This window comes from Myxocyprinus asiaticus, chromosome 33 (genome assembly GCF_019703515.2).
Source record: "Myxocyprinus asiaticus isolate MX2 ecotype Aquarium Trade chromosome 33, UBuf_Myxa_2, whole genome shotgun sequence".
NCBI lineage: Eukaryota > Metazoa > Chordata > Actinopteri > Cypriniformes > Catostomidae > Myxocyprinus > Myxocyprinus asiaticus.
The window spans coordinates 38028139-38048638 of NC_059376.1; the positions used below are offsets into that span (position 1 = coordinate 38028139).

Genomic DNA, 20500 nt, shown 5'->3' on the forward strand with positions numbered 1-20500 from the left:
TTTCAGAAACAATGTTATACTTTTCTGTGCTTGGATAATTGTATTGTGGTCTGTTTTTTCTTTTTGTTGTTGGTCCTGAAAGACTGCAGACTTTTTAGGAATGCCTGTATAGGGGAAACTGTCTCACATGATTACACATCTTAATCTGATGTAATGTATCTGATGAAAAATCTATTCAGACCAGACAGGGTGGGAAGCAATTGCTTATTACGAGAGAGATGAAGAAGGTAATGGCTAGACATCAAAATCAATACGCCTCTGACATTTTAAACCAGTCAAGTGTACCACACATGGTTTGCCTCGGAATACACTTGATGCTTTATTTATGAATCTTTAATATTTGTCTCATCTAATTTAGTATGCAATGTCGAATATCACTAAAAATGATGTCGTTATTTTATTTATTAGTCTTGAAGCTACACAAAGGCTTCTTTTACACATTGCATATACCTTTTAAAGAGGTTTCTGACATCATCTATGTACAAGAATGATGTTTTAAGGACATTTTTTCCCCGTATTGACATGTTTAAAACAGGAAGTTTGGGTAGGGCATATTGAAGGGCGTTTCCATTTTTTTTTTTTTTTTTTTAAGTAGCCAGTAGCTTTTTTTTACATCTCCACCATGAACCATGATTTGATACTTGCCATTTCTGGTCAGTGGCAGGTAGTATTACAAGGAGGTGACATTATCATTTTAAAATGCATTTTATTGGAAATAAATTTGTATATAGCCCTCTGTGCAAGGTAAGTCATCAGTATTTTTGGTCTGATTAACCAGAAAAGAAAGACTGTATGTTTTAAATGCATACATCTACTAAAAGTTTGTTTTATGAAGTCTAAATGTCACCAATTTTGATTTCATGGGCTAATTAAAGAAATAGTTCACTCAAAAATTTGTATTCTTGAATTTACTTACCCTAATGTCATCCCAGATGTGTATGATTTTCTTAATTCTGCTGAACACAAATTAAGATTTTTAGAAAAATATCTCAGCTCTGTCTAGCTGTTTTGTATATGATATGTAATCCATATTCGATTCCCGTGGTTTAATCCACGTCTTCAAAATCCATATGATAGGTGCAGGTGTGAAACAGATACATTTTTAAGTATTTTTTTTATTTTTTATTTTACTATAAATCTACTTTAAACAGTCCTCCTATGCACATTCACGAGTGTTCTTTTGTTTTTTGGTGATTCGCATTTTTTGTGCATATCACCATCTATTGGGCTGTTGTGCAAACATGATTTATTTATTCTTTTCCTTTGCTTTATCCAGGGTACCTGTGGGTTCTTAAAAAGTCTTAAATTCACTTTTGAATATTTAAGACCTTAAAAAGTCTTAAACATCTTAAATGAAATACAAGAAGTCTTAAATAGCATTTGCGGGGGTCTTAAATTTTTTTGTACATGAATAGAAGAGACGCTTAAAACAGCAACAGAGCTGTTTGAGCATTACGGGATGCGCTGAGGTGGATTAAGAGGTGAAGTCATCAAATACCAAATAATGGGGAAATGTACGTTTAACAACAAATGGCTCGAAAATAATGAGTTCTAAACATTAGTACACATAAAGTAAACATTAGGTAATCAGGGCTGGAAATTTGCCGCAGGATTCTGGGTATTGCTCACAATTTTAATCATTCCTGCATTCTGCGTTCATAATGAGGGGAATTTCCGCACACTGTTATTCACTTAAGCATGTGGCTGAGAATAAGTAAACCAATCCATAGAGATGAAGAAATCAAATCAATAGTCAATCATTTGTTTCAAACTGTAATTCCAGAATCTGCACAAATATGGCGGTGTGCACGAAGATTGTGAATCACTAAAAAACAGAAGAACTCTGTCCTCTCGTGAACACTCGTGGGAGGGCTGGTGTAAGTGTAGATTTACAGTAAAAAAAAAAAAAAAAAAAAAAGGACATAAACATTGATCTGTTTTTCACTCACACCTATCATATCGCTTCTGAAGACATGGATTTAACCACTGAAGTCTTATGGATTACTTTTATGCTGCCCTTATTTGCTTTTTGGATTGTCAAATTTCTGACCACAATTCACTTTCATTGAATGGACCTACAGAGCTGAAATATTCTTCTACAAATCTTTGTTTGTGTTCTGCGGAAGAAAGAAAGTCATCCACATCTGGGATGTCGTGAGCGTGAGTAAATGATGAGAGCATTTTCATTTTTAGGTGAACTATCACTAATAATCCACTGTATTTCTGAGTGTTAAGCATAAAGGAATTTTACAGATAATTAGAAAACACATTAGTAAGAGCACATCATTTGATGAAGTGCTTTTGGAGTGACTTGTGAACTAAGATCTTGGCACGCTACAGTAGCAACATATTTCAGCAGCACAATAAACTGGCAAATTTTAGAGAGCATGATTTGTGTCCATGACTGTAATTCTGCTGAGAATAATGGCACAACACCCAGCCCGAGCAGATGGGCCGAAGATGGCGAGTGCCGATGACCCGATTCCTTTTGGTAGGAGTGTGGTTGTTTTTATGAGCAACAACAGGGTTCCCCATGACTGATGCAAATCTGCTTCTGATTCCAGCTCTGTGGCTGCCGGGGTATTATTAACTTATTCTCATGCACGGCAACGGACCTCAGAGTTATAATAAGAGTGTGCGTGCCTGCCACAAGCTCTTGCTTCGTTTAATACATTTACCCTTTATACACATGCACAGACACAAGCAGTTCCACAGGCTCAATCATCATTCAACAGCACGCTCTCAAGAATTTGGGCAGAAGGTGACACAAAAAATTGGGTTGTTGCTAGAGCTTCCTTATAAAAATTCCGGAACCGAATGATTTTGAATGTTTTTTTTTAAATAAAATGGCAAACTCCTTTGTATTGATAAGGATAATTTCATAGCTAACATTTTATTTATCTTAAATATATACAATTAAATAATATTTTCACACTTTTTGCATAATTTAGCGCCTAATAATAATTTGGCCTAATGACGACCAATAGAAATACTCTGCTCACAAGAGATATTTATCTTAATTTTCTTTGTTTTCCTCAAACATCACGTAATTTTGCACCTTATGCATGCTCTTCATTTTGTGCACTTGGTTAACAAGTACAATAACTTGGAAAAAAAAGAATTTTATTAGGGGCAAAGTTATTTGGTGTGTTGGAAACGACACCACAACTGTGGGACACATTAAAAATGTGTAGAAATCACTTTTTTTTTCCTCCACTCTTTGTTTAGTTAATTTAGTTTTAAACATGCAATGATGTTTATTTTTTAAATTGTTTAACATAGTTCAATATTGAAAGCCTGTGTCTGAGACCAGGATAAAACAATACAATTTATACATAAAGGCATTTTTATGCATTTTTTACTAACAAAAATAAATGAAGGCCTGGTAAAAATTTTCTAAATTAGTTTTAATGTGACAGCCATTTAACAAACATACAAAAGTTGAAGTTTTAGGGCTGTGAATCGATAATTTAAAAAATCGCACCGTTTTGTGTGATTAATTGCAATTAAATCATGGTACATGATATATTACAACAAACTTTAAAAAAAAATATCATTATAAATTTATTTAATTTATACTTTGTCTTAACTTGCAAGAAATTGGTTAGTCATAATTTATTATTATTATTATTTTTTTAAAATAGTTTTTCATAGTTTAATATTGAAAGTTCGTGTCTGGTACAAGGCTGAACAATAAAATGTATACATAAAAGGCATTTGAAAACTAACAAAAATTAATGAAGGCCTGGTAAAAAGTTTCTAAGTCAGTTTTAATGTGGCAGTCATTTATAAAAAAAATGAAATCTGTTTGTTTTAAGGCTGTGAATTGATTACATTTTTTTAAAACAAATTAATTACACAGTTTTCTGTGATTAGTCGCGATTAATTGCTATAAATCACGGTGCATGATATATTACAACAAACATTAAAAAATATCATTGTAAATATATTTACTTCATACTTTGTCTCAGTAAACTTGCAAGAAATTGGTTAGTCATCATTTATTTTAATTATTGAAATATGTATGTGTTAAAGTGTTTTTTTATTTTTATTAGACAATTAGTTAATTCGACACATTTTACAGTGGGGCTAAAGGCACACTTTAAGGAAAATTAGCTTTTTTTTTTCTGGTCACAAAATGTATCAAGATTCAAGAAATACATTTCTTTTTATTGAATATTGATTTAGCAACGTCATTTGTGTGAAAAGAAAAAACAACAATGTTGTTTTGAATCATTATTTTTTTTTTTTTAAAGGTTGCAAGGGGTCTTTTACCCCACACCTGGTGAAAAAGGCTCCCTCACTTGTTGTTAAAGGCCCCAAAAATGCCAGGAACAACTCGAGACACCTTTCTCCAATCGCGTTAAGTTTCAGGAAGTAAAAAAAACACGTTAAACAAAAAACGGTAATCGCAGAAATGAATGCGTTAAATGTCCCAGGCCTAGTTTGTTCTAATAAAAATTAACCCCTGGGACATGAAAGTGTCCGAAGTTGAAGAAACACCCATTTATACATTTATTATTATTATAATTTTTTAAATGTTATCTTTTTGTTTGTATTTATATTTATTGTATAGTTAGAACTAATATTGGATTGCATTTATGCTGCGTCTAGATAGATTAGTTGACTTATTATTCAACTAGTTAGTTGTTGGAAGACTAGCCAACCATCGTGACCCATCCCTACATTGTTTATCATTACCACCACAAATTACCTTTTTTTGCCTTGATAGCTGGTGTGGTAAATCCGACGTGGCGGCTCAGCCTAAACAGCTTTCTGCACAAGCTGATGTCATTCATTTGGAAGGGTAGGCTGACCTCTCCCTGCACTTTATAGAGGTGAACGGATTTTTGTGTGCGGTTGGAGTCCAGAGGAAGCCAAGATTACAGAGCTCTGTGTGTGCCGTAGAGCTCTGAGAACTCGGTAATGAGTCAATAGTTCATCTCGAGGATGAACCAGAGACTTGGTAGGTGCTCGATGACATCATTATTAGCCCGATTGATATGCTGCAGATGTTAGCTAACGCAATTGATTTTTGAATAACTCTTCTGACATTTCCCTGAAGAAAATGACATACTGGTATTTTCTTGTATTTTTTCTCCTTTGTGTCAGTGGACACCCATTAAAACCCACTGAAATAATGCTTTTCAGAGACATCAGAGGGTAAATTGTATCTCTTTCGGTAGAGAGCACGTCTAAAGTGATAAAGCTCTGATGGTGAGGCAGATTGCAGGATGATGTCATGTCTCACCGGTTGGTGAGCATCAACCCCCGGTTTAATCCTCCCGAGCTTGTTTTTGCAGCCCCTGTTTGGGTGGCTTTGCTCTGCCCGATCTATTAGCTGGCACTTCCTGTCTCAGTCTACTGTGAGACAACTGGAGAAAGCTATTGCTACTTGTTCAGAATAATTGCTTGTTTGTGTACATATATATATATTTTTTCATTTGTTGGTAACCTATTACCATCAGTTAATATAATTTTTTTTTTTTAGATCATTTAGGTAAATACATCGGGCCTCATTTATGAAACATGAGCAGAAATTATTTTTTTTAGGTCCTGGTGGTGGCGTAGTGACTCATCTCAGTCCGGGTGGCTGAGAACGAATCTCAGTTGCCTCCGGGTCTGAGACCTTCAATCCACGCATCTTATCACATGGCTTTTTGAGCGCATTACCGCGGAGACCTAGTGCGTGTGGAGGCTTCACGCAGTTCTTCGCGGCATCCACGCACAACTCACCACGCGCCCCACCGAGAGCAAGAACCACATTATAGCAACCACGAGGAGGTTAACCCAACGTGACTACCCACCCTAGCAACCGGGCCAATTGGTTGCTATGGAAGCCTGGCTGGAGTCACTCGGCACACCCTGGATTCGAACTTGCGACTCCAGGTGTGGTAGTCAGCGTCTTTACTTGCTGAGGTACCCAGGCCCTGAACAGAACAATTTTGTGTAAATCTTCCATAAATCTATTGTAATGTATCATTTGACATAAGATATTTATTTATTTATTTATTTTAAAAACAGTTTAAACAAATTCGCTCTGCTTGCGTTTCACGAATGAGGCCTTATTTTTAAAATGCGTCTAAAAGGCAATTTGCACAGGATACGTTCTTGCGTTCTGTATGCGTGTTTTTCTTTTTTTTTTTTTTTTTTTTTGCACCATGAACACGTTTTTAAGATGTAGTGTCAGGTTAAAATAGTTTTCACACTCAACAGTTGCAGTTTTAAAAACAATAAAAAAAATCTAATGAATTTGGGGTGGGATTAGCATCTTTGGTATTGAATGTTCTTGTTCATAATAGCAGTGGTGTATGGGAGGAAATCCGATTATAAATGCGCCTTCTGTACAATTCTGTTGCTCTCCGTCTAGCTGTTTTGTAACTCAAGATTGTGTGCTGTGTGAACACCCCCTAACACTATTTTTTCAAAGAAATGTTCCGGGTTCAATACAAGTTCAGCTCAATCGACAGCATTTATGGCATAATGTTGATTACCACAAAAAGTCATTTCGACTCGTCCCTCCTTTTTTTTTTAAAAAAGAAGCAAAAATTGAGGTTACAGTGAGGCATTTACAATGGAAGTAAATGGGGACAATTTTTGGAGGGTTTATGTATTATTTGAGCTGTAAAGTTGTTAAAAGGTCATTTTTACCATCGTTTTAGGGTTTGTTGACATTACATCATCATGGTAAGGGTATGTTGTAAAATTGACTATAACTTCACCCAGAAAAGGTTAGTAAGTGATTTTATCACTCAAAAACACGCATATCTTTTGTCTTGTGGCTATACCTTTGAAAAAGTGAGTATTTTAACGTTCAAAAATTGGCCCCCATTCACTTCCATTGTAAGTGCCTCACTGGAACCAAGATTTTTGCTTTTTTTTTTTTTTTTTAAAGAAAAGGAGGAATGAGTCAAAATTATTTTTTGTGGTAATCAGTATTATGCCACAAATGCTGTTGATTGAGCTGAACTTGTATTGAACCCGGAATATTCCTTCTGATTGTATTTATTCCCTCCCAAATTCTTATGAATATTAACTATTTATGCTTTTATTTCTTGTTTCGTCCTGTAGCCCAAGCCGATTGGTGATGATTTCTGTGGCCTGGTTCTGAATCAGCCACTCGGGGGGCTCAGGGTCATTGAAGGCACTCCTCTGTTTGACGATCGCACTGACGGTATGGCATCTGTGGCCACGTACACGTATGGCGATCATTCGGTGGTGTTTGTGGGAACACGCAGTGGCCACCTTAAAAAGGTAAGAACTATCTAATCTGTGTCTTATCAACTATATCTGACAATAATTGTGTTCAAAGAGAGAATGAGTTAACGTAGAAGCTTTTGTTTACATTGGTAAGCTAAAGTAATATTGATAAGAGTAGCTAGAGTTTGTGAGTGAGGTGGAGCGTATGTTTGCGTTTGAGGGTATGTTTATTTTTGAGCGTACATTTGCATTTTAATGTACGTTTGAGTGTAAGTTTGTGTTTGTGCATGCATTTACGCTTTAGCGTATGTTTGTGTTTGAGCGTATGCTTATGTTTGAGTATACGTTTGCGTTTCCACATGTTTAAGCGTACATTTAAGTTTGATCATGCATTTATGTGTGAGCCTACATTTATGTATGAGGGGACGTTGGAGCGTACATTTGCGTTTGAGAGTATGCTTATGTTTGAGCGTACATTTGCATTTCAACATGCATTTGAGCTTACATTTGTGTTTGAGCATGTGCTTATGTTTGAGCGTACATTTTCGTGTACGTTTGCTTTTGAGTGTGTGGTTGTTTAAGCGTACGTTTGAGTGTACATTTTAAGTTTTAGCATATGTTTGCATTTGAGTGTATGTTTGAGCAAGTGTCTGAGTGTACATTTTACATTTCAGTGTACATTTACACTTGAGCGTATGTTTGCGTTTTAAGTGTGTGGTTGGTTAAGCGCACGTTTGAGTGTACATTTAAGTTTGATCGTACATTTACGTGTGAGCATACATATACTTGTGTGTACATTGGAGCGTACTTTGAACATACGTTTGCGTTTGAGGGTATACTTATGTTTGAGTGTACATTTGCATTTTAATGTACGTTTGAGCGTACGTTTGCGTTTTAACATGCATTTGCTTTTGTGCTTACGTATGTGGTTAAGCAATTTCTTATGTTTGAGTTAGGTGTTGGCAATATACTGGTAGACATGATAAACCAGTAGAAATGTGCCAACTGGTATACATTTTGGATTATCGTCTCTATCGCGGTAACGCAAAATTGCCACATTAAAAATGCGTACGGCATATAACACTAGAGCTGCCCCTAATAGTCGACCAAACGTTAGTCGATGAGAAGAGTCTTGGTCGACCAAGTTTTGGTTGGTCGCAGAAAAAAAAACTCCACAGGAAGTGGCGAAGTCACGCAGTCAGTGACAGACAGACCTGATCGTTTACACGGTTGGTCTATGCGGTAATTAATTATGTCAGGCAGGAAATCCAAAGTGTGGGATCATTTCGAGAGGGTAAAGGATGACCCCAAGTAGGTGACGTACAAACTCTGCAGGCAAATGTTCGCCTAATATTCATCGACCTCAAACATGGCTTTATCATTTAAAACATGTAAGTAGCCTAACGTTAGCCACTTAGCATGGCTGCTCGGTCTAACATTAGATAGATTAGGCTTATCCAAGTGTTCGTGGGGAAGCTAAATTAGTACCTCACTTACTGCATATTTAACTTAATCTGCATTTCTCTTTATAAATTAACAAAATGTTCAGACAGTCTCCTTGCTGGTTTTTCTGGCACATTCAGAATCATTACCGCTTTTGCCAGTGTCGCTGTGGCTCGCTTCGTGCGTGCGCTTGTAAAATTGATGTTTTAAAGGCTCACTATTACGGTTTAGTATTTCTCTGTAATGTAGAACAGTGTTAGCAATGTTACTTATAATATTCTTTCTCAGCCCTGGAACTCAAACCAATTTCTGATGCCCCCCCAAAAATATATATTTAAGTAATTAAATTAATATCATAAACGTGCGACCAGTCGACTAATGGCTTAAACTAACTCCTACTAGTTGACTAGGAAAATCTTTGGTTGGAGGCAGCCCTTCATAACACAAACGCATTACACACTCTGTCGTATAAATGGAGGATGGCGGAGCGACTGCTCCTTCCTCAAATTCATTTGAATGAGAAGATAAGAGGAGATCATGAAGGAAAAAGTGCATCTTCCGTGGTGTGGAAATGGTTTGGCTTTAGAAAACGTGATACCGAGCAGAAACAGCGATTTGCAAGGTTTGTACATTGTGTATGTCGATATATGTAAATATCCATGTGCACGTGTCTATCAATGGTCAGGGCTTCTCATGAGACTGAGAGAAATGATGAAATACATGGTTTTTCACTGACAGCTGCACTTGTCATTAGATAAAAAGCACGTCTAGAACACAAGAAAATGTCACTGAATCCGCTTCTGAGGCCCGAAATTTCTCTTGAGCAACCGTCAAAGCAAATTCAATGAAACTCATCCCTCGCTCCAAACATGCCTCCCTTCCAAACACGTGCAGCTGTGTTTTGTGCGAGTGTTGCACGGACGCGCAATTTGAAACACGCAAGTGCGTGCGAGTGTTGAAGGGATCCCATTCCCTTCATTTGTGCTCCAGTGACCACAGAGCTCAGATCACACCCGCTACTCATTCTGGTTTTAATCAATGTCATGTGGGTTTTTAAAATGCACATCAAAACCCTTTCTAAAATTCAGTTCGAATGATGTTTGATATCAGGAAACAAACCATCCATACCATATTTTCCTTCAGATATTTTATATTTTCCTTATATAGATTACTAAAAACACTAAGAGCCTAATTAAGTGTTTATTTATGGATAATTTTTTATTTATATGTTATTATGTTGTTCTTTGTTGCATTGCTTTGAGAAGTTTCTTGAGAAAAGTTAATTATACTAATAAAAAGAGGAAGAAGTACATGATTGCATGATTAGTGCACATCATCAGACTGAAATGTGGCATTTATTTATTTATTTATTTTTTACTTTTACTATGTTTGTCAACTTGCAAATATATAAGATGAAGTAGTTTTAATTTATAAAGTATTTAATTCACTGACTGGATTACTCAATTACGAATTGCGACATGGCTTAATATCTAATACAATTGTATTAGGAAAATTGAACTATATCGTGATATATATTGTTATCGTGATATAAGATTTTGGTCATATTGCCCACCCCTGTTTTGAGTGTACCTTTGCGTTTCCGCGTACGCTTGAGGGTATGTTTGCGTTTGAGTGTGTGGTTGTTTAAGCGTACATTTGAGTGTACATTTAAGTTTGAGCGCACATTTGCGTTTGAGTGTACGTTTGAGCAGGTGTCTGAGTGTACATTTTACATTTCAGTGTACATTTACACGTGAACGTATGTTTGTGTTTAAGTGTGTGGTTGGTTATGCGTACGTTTGAATGTACATTTAAGTTTGGTCATACGTTTACGTGTGAGCGTACATGTACTTGTGAGTGTACATTGGAGCGTACGTTTGAACATATGTTTGCGTTTGAGGGTATGCTTATGTTTGAGCAGACATTTGCATTTTAAATTAAGTTTAAGTTACATTTGAGTGTACATTTTAAGTTTGAAGCACGTTTCAGTGTACGTTTGAGCACGTCTGTGTGTACATTTTACATTTCAGTGTACGTTTATATGTGAGGATATGCATACTTCGGAGTGTACTTATGAACGAAAGTTGTATGTATGTTTGTATGATTAACTTAGTAAGTAATTTTGGCCAACTGTTTTAGCAATTTTGTTTGAATTCCACCACCGTAGTGATATGGATAAGATTTGCTTGAATAAGTTTGGTGAAGCCTACATTTACGTCTGAGCATTCGTTTACGTGTGAGGCATGTTTGAGCGTTCGAGTGTTCATTTGAGCATACATTTATATTTGAGCATACGTATGTGCGCAAGTTTGTATGTATGTTTGAGATTAAGTTTGCTATTAATTATGTCTATCTGATTGGCAGTGACTGCAGAATGTTTGTAACAAATCCGTTATGATCACCACTGTCATAGTGAAAAAAAAAGTAACGCTTGCTCAATAAAATTTTAGTATATTTGAACGTGTGTTTGCATGGTTAAGTTTGTGTGTATGGCTTACTGCATACATTTCATAAGAACTATGTTATTGATTCCCCTCATCACAAATTCCAATAATCCCTCAATGATGTGGAGGTAACTGCAAACAATAAAACTAAAATAAAAAGATTGAGTAATTAAATGAATCATGATATGTGAATGGGCGATAAATCACCATTAGCCATATTGTTCCACGTATGCTGCATTGGAAGGTTTAACTACTTACTGTAACATTTTCACTTCATTTTAACAGCAAGCACACACAAACCACCAGCAAAGCAATAATAAAACCTCACCACCTTGTGACATCCTGGCCAGACCAGGCAACAGCTGGGGATTTGTTTAAAGAATAATATGCCCACTGGTGAGTTTAAGATAGCACTCCACGGAAGTTACAAACCTTTTTTCTCAAACGGCAGCTAACAGCCTCAGTCAGCTGACTTGTTCATAAGATTTAGGCCCATATATGCACATTAAACCTCCAGGGAACCAAAGTGTGAGGGTGGAGTCCGTAAGCTAGCGTTTTTGTTTTTTTAGTTGGTCATAAACAGTTCAAGCTGTGTATTAAAAGAGAGAAAGTGAGCGAAACCCAGTCGGCATTAACATTTAACATTACTCAGCAACCATCCCCTCAATACGTGCCCTATATTAGGTCATCGCAGGGAGTTTTATTTGCAATGGCTTTAAGTTACAGTTCATTGAGAAAATTTCACATTAAAGAAATTAAATTAGATGTGAGATCGGAGAAATCGTTCTGAGAAGCTGACTTGGCTCTTTCTCAGCAGACATCATAATTAAAATGAGTTAGATGGGGATTGAGCAGGAAATATGTTTCAGTTTTTTGTGTTCACCGTCCAAGCAGCCAGCTGGAGAATATAAATGCGATCACATCCATTCTCCTATCGGAATGGGGGACCAGAGGTCAGTCTTGTGGGAGCTGTCCTGTTTGGTTTCCAGTTCGGGTTATTTATGGGAGTTTGTGTTCGAACATGTTCTGATGTACCTCCAAAACCTTGCTGTGATTGCTTGTGATTTTGAAACACGGAGACATCCAGAGATTGGATTTTGAGTTCTTGGCTGTAGGGTCGTCAAAACAAATTCCATATTCCATACCAAAACTAGTGAAATTACATGATTCTCTCACCAAGAAGTGCATTTGAGCGTTCAGTTTTACAACCTGTTTGCATGTGAGCGTTCAAAAGCAGCCGCATGTCAGTCAGATGGGACTTGGATACTGTATTGATTCGTTATAATTGGTACTTCAGAAAGTTGTATCTCTGTTGTATCTCTTTTTATTTTAATATCGACTTGGTAACAAAGTTTTGATATCCCTGATTGGCTGGCTTTGGTAGACATTTGATTGTCCATTGTTTTGTTGTTGTTTTTTTTTTGTTTTTTTCCTTTTTCTTCCAATTTGGAATGGCCAATTCCCAATATGCTTTTAAGTCCTCGTGGTCGCGTAGCGATTCGCCTCAATCCCAGTTGCCTCCGCGTCTGAGACCGTCAACCCGTGCATCTTATCACGTGTCTTGAGCGCGTTGCCACGGAGACATAGCGCGTGTGGAGGCGTCAACCATGCTCAACTCACCACGCGCCCCACCGATAACGCCCCACATTATAGCGACCACAAGGAGTTTACCCCATGTGACTCTACCCTCCCTATCAACCGGGCCAATTTGGTTGCTTAGGAGACCTGGCTGGAGTCACTCAGCACGCCCTGGGATTCGAACTAGCGAGCTAGCGAACTTCAGGGGTGGTAGCCAGCGTATTTTACCACTGAGCTACCCAGGCCCCCACATGATTGTCCATTGTTAATAAACAGAATAGTGTTTATGGTTTCGCTGATAATAACCAGCTCTGTTTGTTGATTGGGATTATACGATGTTACAGAGATGCTCTCATCCATAGGGCCTTCGAATTGACCGCGAATCACAACAAACACACTGTGTGGGGAAATCTTATTGTTTGTATTTCTATTAAACATTGTGTGAGGATAAAATGCTAAACGGTTTGTGTGTGAATCTGTCGGTGTTAGGTGGAGAACTGCTCTGGATTTCAGAGAGGCTGATAGTTATTTCATACATGTAATGTTTGTTCCAGTATGAGGAGGAGACGTAAAATATAGCCGTGAAGGCCTTAAAGGGACTGCTCTCCCAAAAATGTAAATGCTTTTCATCTACTCCCCTTAATTTTTTTTTGACATTCTTTCATCTGTGGAACACAAAAGTAGAATTTCTTTTTGTGGAATATTCTACTTTCCCTTTGTCTGTATAAGTGATAGAATCGCATGTGTGTGCCTGATGCTATATTGAGTAGCCGATTAACCCATAATTGCGATTTGTGAGTGTTTCGCTAATCATTATTACATACTCGGGTCTTTAGAGACCCGGCAGGTATATCTATCACAAATGGATCTACAAAATGCCCAGATGTGTCATTTTCGAAACATGTTCAATAAAATGTAAAATTAATAGTATAAAATATATTCTGATGTATTTTGCAACAAATATAGACCAGGATTCATTACTTCCACACTGATATGTCTGGCTGTCAAACACATTTTGAGCTACACGTAAGCTACATGTATGTATTTTCTAAGGCACTTATTGAGTCTAAACAGACACACAAGTCAAGTAATTTTTATTTGTATAGCGCTTCAAAGTAGCTTTACAGAAAATCATGCATTAACAGAAAATGAAACTGTAATATCTATAAAGTCTTAGTCATCACTGTGTAGTTTGAAAAAATATGATTGTAAATTTGTGTATAAAAATAAATAATTAAATCATAATTGTATTTAGACCCCTAGTGAGCAAGTCGAAGGCGACTGTGGCAAGGTACACAAAACTCCATAAGATGTTGGTTAATGGAGAAAAATAACCTTGGGAGAAACCAGGCTCACTGTGGGGGCCAGTTCCCCTCTGGCTAAACATCATGAATATATTGCCAATATTACTTATTTATGTGCAGTGCAGGCCATGGTTTAAAATTATCAAACTAAGTAAGTGTTAAGGGCCAGTGTTTATACAAAGGTTTTGTATGAACTGTAAGATTAATGACTAATGTCTTTGAAGTTCATCCTGGATTAGCTGCAGAAGTTCATATGGATGCATTGTCCTTTGCTAGTTGGCTGATGAAGGCTTTTGTTGGCAAATAATTGAAAGTCTATGTGTTCCATTTTAAGAGTGTAGTCCTTCATTAGACCAAGGTGATGCAGGCAGAGATCAGTGAGGTGCATCGCAGTTCAACTGGCAGGTCATTTCGGTGAAGTCCAAGGTTCAGGCAATGGCATACGAATTATCCCATGTCTTATGGTTGGAGCTGGCATCAGTTCATCCCCTGAAGTCCATCATAATAGAATGAAGTGATGTCTGGATGGCACCGGCGGTATTTAGTCGTCATCACTCAGAGACACATAGCAGTGGAGTCCGACACCAAGCAGTAACGGAGCTGGATCTGGCTGGCTCTGGTAACCTCAGGATATGAATCTCGAGGTTGAGACAGGGAAACAAATAGAATAATATTAGCGTAGATGCCATTCAATTTTTTGCAGGGTTATGAAGCATTATAAATGTTTCTGGTTTCGGCAGACCTAACTAAAGCAGCCTAATTGTGAGTTGATGGATAAATTAGGTGTATGCCTGGCTAAATAGATAAGTCTTTTGTCTAGACTTAAACTGAGTGAGTGTGTCTGTGTCCTGAAGAGTGTTCCATAGATTAAAAGCCAAATAGAAAAATGATCTACCTCCTTTTGTGGATTTTCATATTCTAGGAATTATTAACAGGCCATAATTGTGTGCTTTTAATGAACATGATGGAATATAGTGTGGTAGAAGGTCACTTAAGTACTGTGGAGCTAGACCATTCAAAGCTTTGTATATAGTTAACAAACATTTTTTAATTAATACGAAATGTAACAGGTAGCCAATGTAACAATGGTAAAATAGGGCTAATATGATTATATTTTTTGGTTCTAGTCAGCACTCTGGCTGCTGCATTTTGATCCAATTGAAGTTTATTTATTGAACTTGCAGGACATCCTCCCAGTAATGCATTATAATAATCTAGTCTTGTGGTCATGAACGCATTAATTCGTTTTTCGGCATCAGCAAAAGAGAGCATGTGTCATAACTTATCAATATTTCTTAGGTGGAAGAATGCTGTTCTACAAACACTGGAAATTTGATTTTCAAAGGACAGATTGGTATCAAATATAATACCTAAGTTCTTCGCTGTAGAAGACGATGTAACAGTACATCCATCGAGAGTCAAATTATATTTTAGAGACTTATTTTTAGAGGTTTTTGGTAGGGATGCGCCGATACCACTTTTTCTCTTCCCATTCCGATATCGGAAATCTCATACCAGTGTTGTTTTTTTGCATAATCAGTTTAGAATATCTTTACATTACACAAACCTCTAACTACACATTATTTCAATATAAATGTATTGCTTATTAATAAAAACTTTATTGTTAACTAGTATACTGGATAATGTAGCAGCAAAATTAACAGTAATTCCAGTACAAGTCATCAGTAGAAAAGAAGGTGTTTTTGTTTTTGCTAAGTTTTTTCAACTTGTATCTGGACTTTAAAGGATTCAGATCTCTTTTTTGTTCAATTTAGTTGTAAGATATCAGCTCACTTTTCATTCACACTGTTCTTTTTTGGAACCCATTCAACATATATATTATTATAATTTGTAAACAAATGATAATAATAATAATAATATATTATAATAGTAATATATAGTAATATATCTCAATCATGCACCTTTAACTTTTAAACCCTCATGCTTTTATTCTGACATTCTGAACTCTCCAGGAACTCCTGTATGTGTCTGTTTGTAGGCAAGTTCACAGTAGTTTAATTCGCTTCCTATTCCAATTCTGATAATAAAAAAAAGCACCTCCAGTGCCATTCTAAATGCATATTATAAGTGAACCGAACTATTGAGCATCTACATCTGAGATGTTATTCGTGAGTAGCGCTCCAATACTGTGCACAGGGTGAAGGCTAAAAATAGGCACGCGTGTGTCAACAGAGCAGCGCCATTAACTGACGTGCTGGAGCTGTGTGTGCATTTTATATATTTACTTATAAAACACAGCCTTTTGTGATTCCCAGAGCTATTGCACATCTTCAAGTGGCTTTGAATAAAATGCACGAGTCATATGAACTACTTTAATTGTGTGTTTATGGTTCTTTTATGTAATTTTTTTTAGCTTGACAGTAACGAACATGACTAACACACAGTATCGGATTTGGATCGGGCTCATCGGACCAATACACGATCCGTTTAAAAACATCAGTATCGGAGCCAATACCGATCCAGGATCGGATCGGTGCATCCCTAGTTTTTGGTCCAATAATTGGTACCTCTGTTTTGTCGGAATTGAGTAGAAGGAAATTTCTGGCCAACCAATCATGATTTCATTGATTCACTCTGCTAATTAGGAGAATTGTTACATTTTGTCAGGTTTTGAAGAAATATAAAGTTGGGTATCATCGACATAACAGTTGAAACTTATTCTACGATTCCTGATATCTCCCAGGGGAAGCATATATAAGAAGAAAAGCAGAGGCCCTAAAACTGATCCCTGTGGCACTCCATACTTTTGTTTGATTTGACGATTCCTTGTTTACACAGACAAAGTGGTAGCGGCCTGCTAAATAGGACCTACACCATGCTAATGCAAGTCCACAAATGGATCAACATAATTCTCAAGTGTATTCAAGAGAATGTCGTGATCTGTGGTGTCGAAGGCAGAACTAAGATCTAAAAGCACTAGAAGAGAAATGCAGATGATAAGAGCAAGTCATTTGTAACTCTGATAAGTGTATTCTCTGTACTGTGATGGGGCCTAAATCCTGACTGAAATTGTTCATATATACTATTTCTCTGTAGAAATGAACATAGCTGGGAGGACACTACCTTTTCTAGTATTTTCGACATGAACAGGAGATTTGAATTCGGTCTATAACTAGCCAAATTTCCAGGATCAAGCTGTGGCTTCTTAATAAGTGGTTGATAACAGCCATTTTAAAGTTTCTTGGGACGTCCTAAGGATAGCGAGGAGTTAATAATATTAAGAAGAAGTTCTGAGATGACAGGGAATATCTCTTTTAAAAGCTTAGTTGGTATTGGATCTAACATACATGTTGTGGCTTTTGATGTTTCACTAAGTTTTGTTAGCTGTTCATGACCTATGACAGTGAAGGATTGACAGTGAAGTTGCTTGTGAGGAAAATTATGAGATACTGTTTTCTGTGGTACTGTGACAGATGATTGCATAATTTAAATTTTATTTCTGATTATTTCAATTTTATCAGCAAAGAAATTAATTAAGTCATTACTATAGTGCTGCGATGGAATATCTGGTTCAGTCAAGGCATTATTCCCAACCAACTGAATAAACACCTAGGATTGTTGTGGTTATTTTTTATGAGTTTGCTAAAATTTGCTGACCTGGCAGCTTTCAGTGCCTGTCTGTAGCTACAGACACTATCCTTCCATGCACAGCGAAATACCTGAGCTGTGCATCCGAGCTGCTCTCTTGAGAGCATGAGTGTGATCATTTGAGTCCTTTTTGAGGCTTTTTTCTTTAATTGAAGGGGGGGTGACACTATCGAGAGCTAGAGAGGACTGTAATTATATTTTTGACTTTTTGGCTTAATGAATATATGAGATGAATCTGGAATATTATTAGTGTAACTGTCTTTAGTAGTTGAAAGAATAGTTCTACCTGAACGATAGTGTGGTGTAGATTGAGTAACATTAGCTGATCACAGCATACAAGAGACAAAGTAATGATCTGAGATGTTATCGCTCTGTGGCAGAATTTCTATAGTATCAATATCAATGCCATATAACAGAATTAAATCTAGCGTATGATTATGGTGATGAGTTGGTCCTGTCACATTTTGTCTTGATTCCAAGAGAGTTTAGAATATCGATACATGCTAATCCCAATGTGTCATTTTAATTATCTATGTGAAAGTTGAAGTCACCAACAATTAAAGCTCTATCCACAGTAACTACTAGGTCTGATAGAAAATGTGCAAATTCACCAAGGAAATCCGAATACGGCCCGGGTGATCTATATACAGACGACAGATTTTTTTAATTGTATCTGACGGTGTCACATTAAGCATTGTTAGTTCAAAAGACTTAAACTTATATCCTGTCCTCTGAGTAACACCAAAATCATCACTGTAAATTGCAGCAACACCTCCTCCTCAACCCTTTAGCTGAGGCTTATAACAATAACCTGGGGGAGTAGACTCATTTAAACTAATATATTCATCCGGTTTAAGTTAGGTTTCAGTCAAACAGAGCACATCCAAACTATGATCTGTAATAATTTCATTTACAATTAGTGCTTTGGTTGAAAGAGATCTAATGTTTAGTATCCCTACCTTTATATTATGTTTATCTTCAAATGTTTTTGTTATTTTCAGGTTTTACCTCAATCAAATTTTTTCTAGATGATTTAGTGAGGGGTTTGTGTTTGGTAGTTTTGGGAACAAACACAGTCTCTATGTGATATCTAGGTGATACAGTCTCTGTGTTGTAGTTTATGTGACCTGTGTGACGTCTCAAGGCAGCTAGCAGATGTTCGGATTAGCCAGTTTGTCTGCTTCCTGACCTGGGCCCCAGTTAGTCAAATTGTATCACTGTTAAGACTATGAACCAAATTACTAGAGAGGAGAGCGGCACCTTCCCTGGAGGGATGGAGTCCGTCTCTCTTTAGCAGGTCAGGTCTACCCCAAAAACTCTTCCAATTGTCTATGAATCCTATGCTATTCTCCAGACATCACTCAAATATCCAGCCATTCAGTGACACTGATCTACTATAAACCTCGTCACCACGACAAGCAGGGAGGGGGCCAGAGCATATTACAGTGTCTGACATAGTTTCTGCAAGTTCACACACCTCTTTAACATTATCTCTAGTGATCTCTGACTGGCGAAGCTGGACATCGTTAGTGCCGACATGAATAACAATTTTAGAAAATCTATGTTTAGCATTAGCCAGCACTTGTAAATTTGATCTGATGTCAGACGCTCTGGAACCGGAAATGCATTTAACAATAATGGCTGGAGTCTCTGTTTCCACGTTCCTTACAATAGAATCTCCTAAAACCAGGGCTCTTTCAACATGATTCTCAGTGGGTGCATCACTGAGTGGGGAGAATCGATTGGAAAACCTAAAAGGAACGGTAGAGTGGCATCGCTTTGCTGAGCGAGTATGCTGCCAAGACGTTACCCAAACGCCCTGCTGCGGGGACTCTATAGCTGGAACCAAAGTGTGTGTGTTGTTCGCTGTTCTACCCACATCTGAAACAGTATTAATCGGCTTCTCTTTCTCAATGACCTCCACTAGCGTTCGGATGCAGGTCACTTACTCATTAACCTTCTCCGTCAGCCTGACTAATTCCTTACATTTATCACATGTAAACCCCTCAATAGCCTAGTTTCCATCTACTTTTCGCGCTATTTTATTATAGACAAAGTGAAAATGCATAATTTTTTGGCAAAATTTGCCGTTTTCTGTCTGTTTCCATTCAAATGGCTTTTTATCGATAAAATTGGTGTGCGTGATGACGTCGTGCCTAAAAAAAACTTTGTTGCATACGTTTTGGTTTAGCGCTAAATAAATCTGCCCTTAAGCCGTTTCCATTCAGAAATGTGTGTTTATCGCTAATTCGCCTCCCAGATGTACCTAATTTATTTTCTCATAAGTTTTGGTAAAATGGAGAGAGTATTGAGACAATTCATTTAAATTAACCAGCTAACTGTCATTTTAATTTCACAAATGAATGCAATCAGAAGATAAGGAATTGCAATCAAAATGGAACAGTTGCTCTTCTGATAGGACTGTAATATTGGGCCTGATGTTGCGCCCGACCCGAAAGTAATTGGGGTAAATTCTGTCATGTGACACTACATTTTTGCGTTAATGGCAAGTTTCCAAACCCATGTTGACACTTTTAGCGATAATTTGCGTTTCCATCAGCTTAATTTTGATGCGCAAAAACTTTTTTCACAAAAAATCCTTGGATGGAAACGTAGTTATTGCTGACAGAAGAAGCTATAGTAAACATGTGGCATGCAATGCAGGAAGCAATAATATGAGCGGATGCCATGACTTACCACAATTGTTATGTTGTTCTTGAGCGGCGAGGGTTTGAGATTGATGTCGTTTGATGTGGTTCCTGATCAGCAGATGTTTGAGATTGATGCAATAATCCGTGTAAAACACAGAGGAGAAAACGAATGCACGCAGTCGAAATGCGAGATGTAGACAAGCGGAAAAAATACACGCAGTCGAAACAGTAGAAAAGCAGAAAAAACTAAGCATGCGGTAAAACGGCAAAG

General features: G+C 37.1%; 1 protein-coding gene across 1 annotated transcript in view; it reads left to right on the forward strand.

The window, feature by feature from the left end:
* The window catches only part of LOC127423915 (plexin A3-like), a 228008-nt gene that overhangs the window by 18991 nt on the left and 188517 nt on the right, over window positions 1-20500 (forward strand). The window contains exon 3 of the mRNA XM_051668599.1: window positions 7072-7254. Within this exon, the coding sequence (XP_051524559.1) occupies window positions 7072-7254 (183 nt within the window). The remainder of the gene's footprint in view (window positions 1-7071; window positions 7255-20500) is intronic.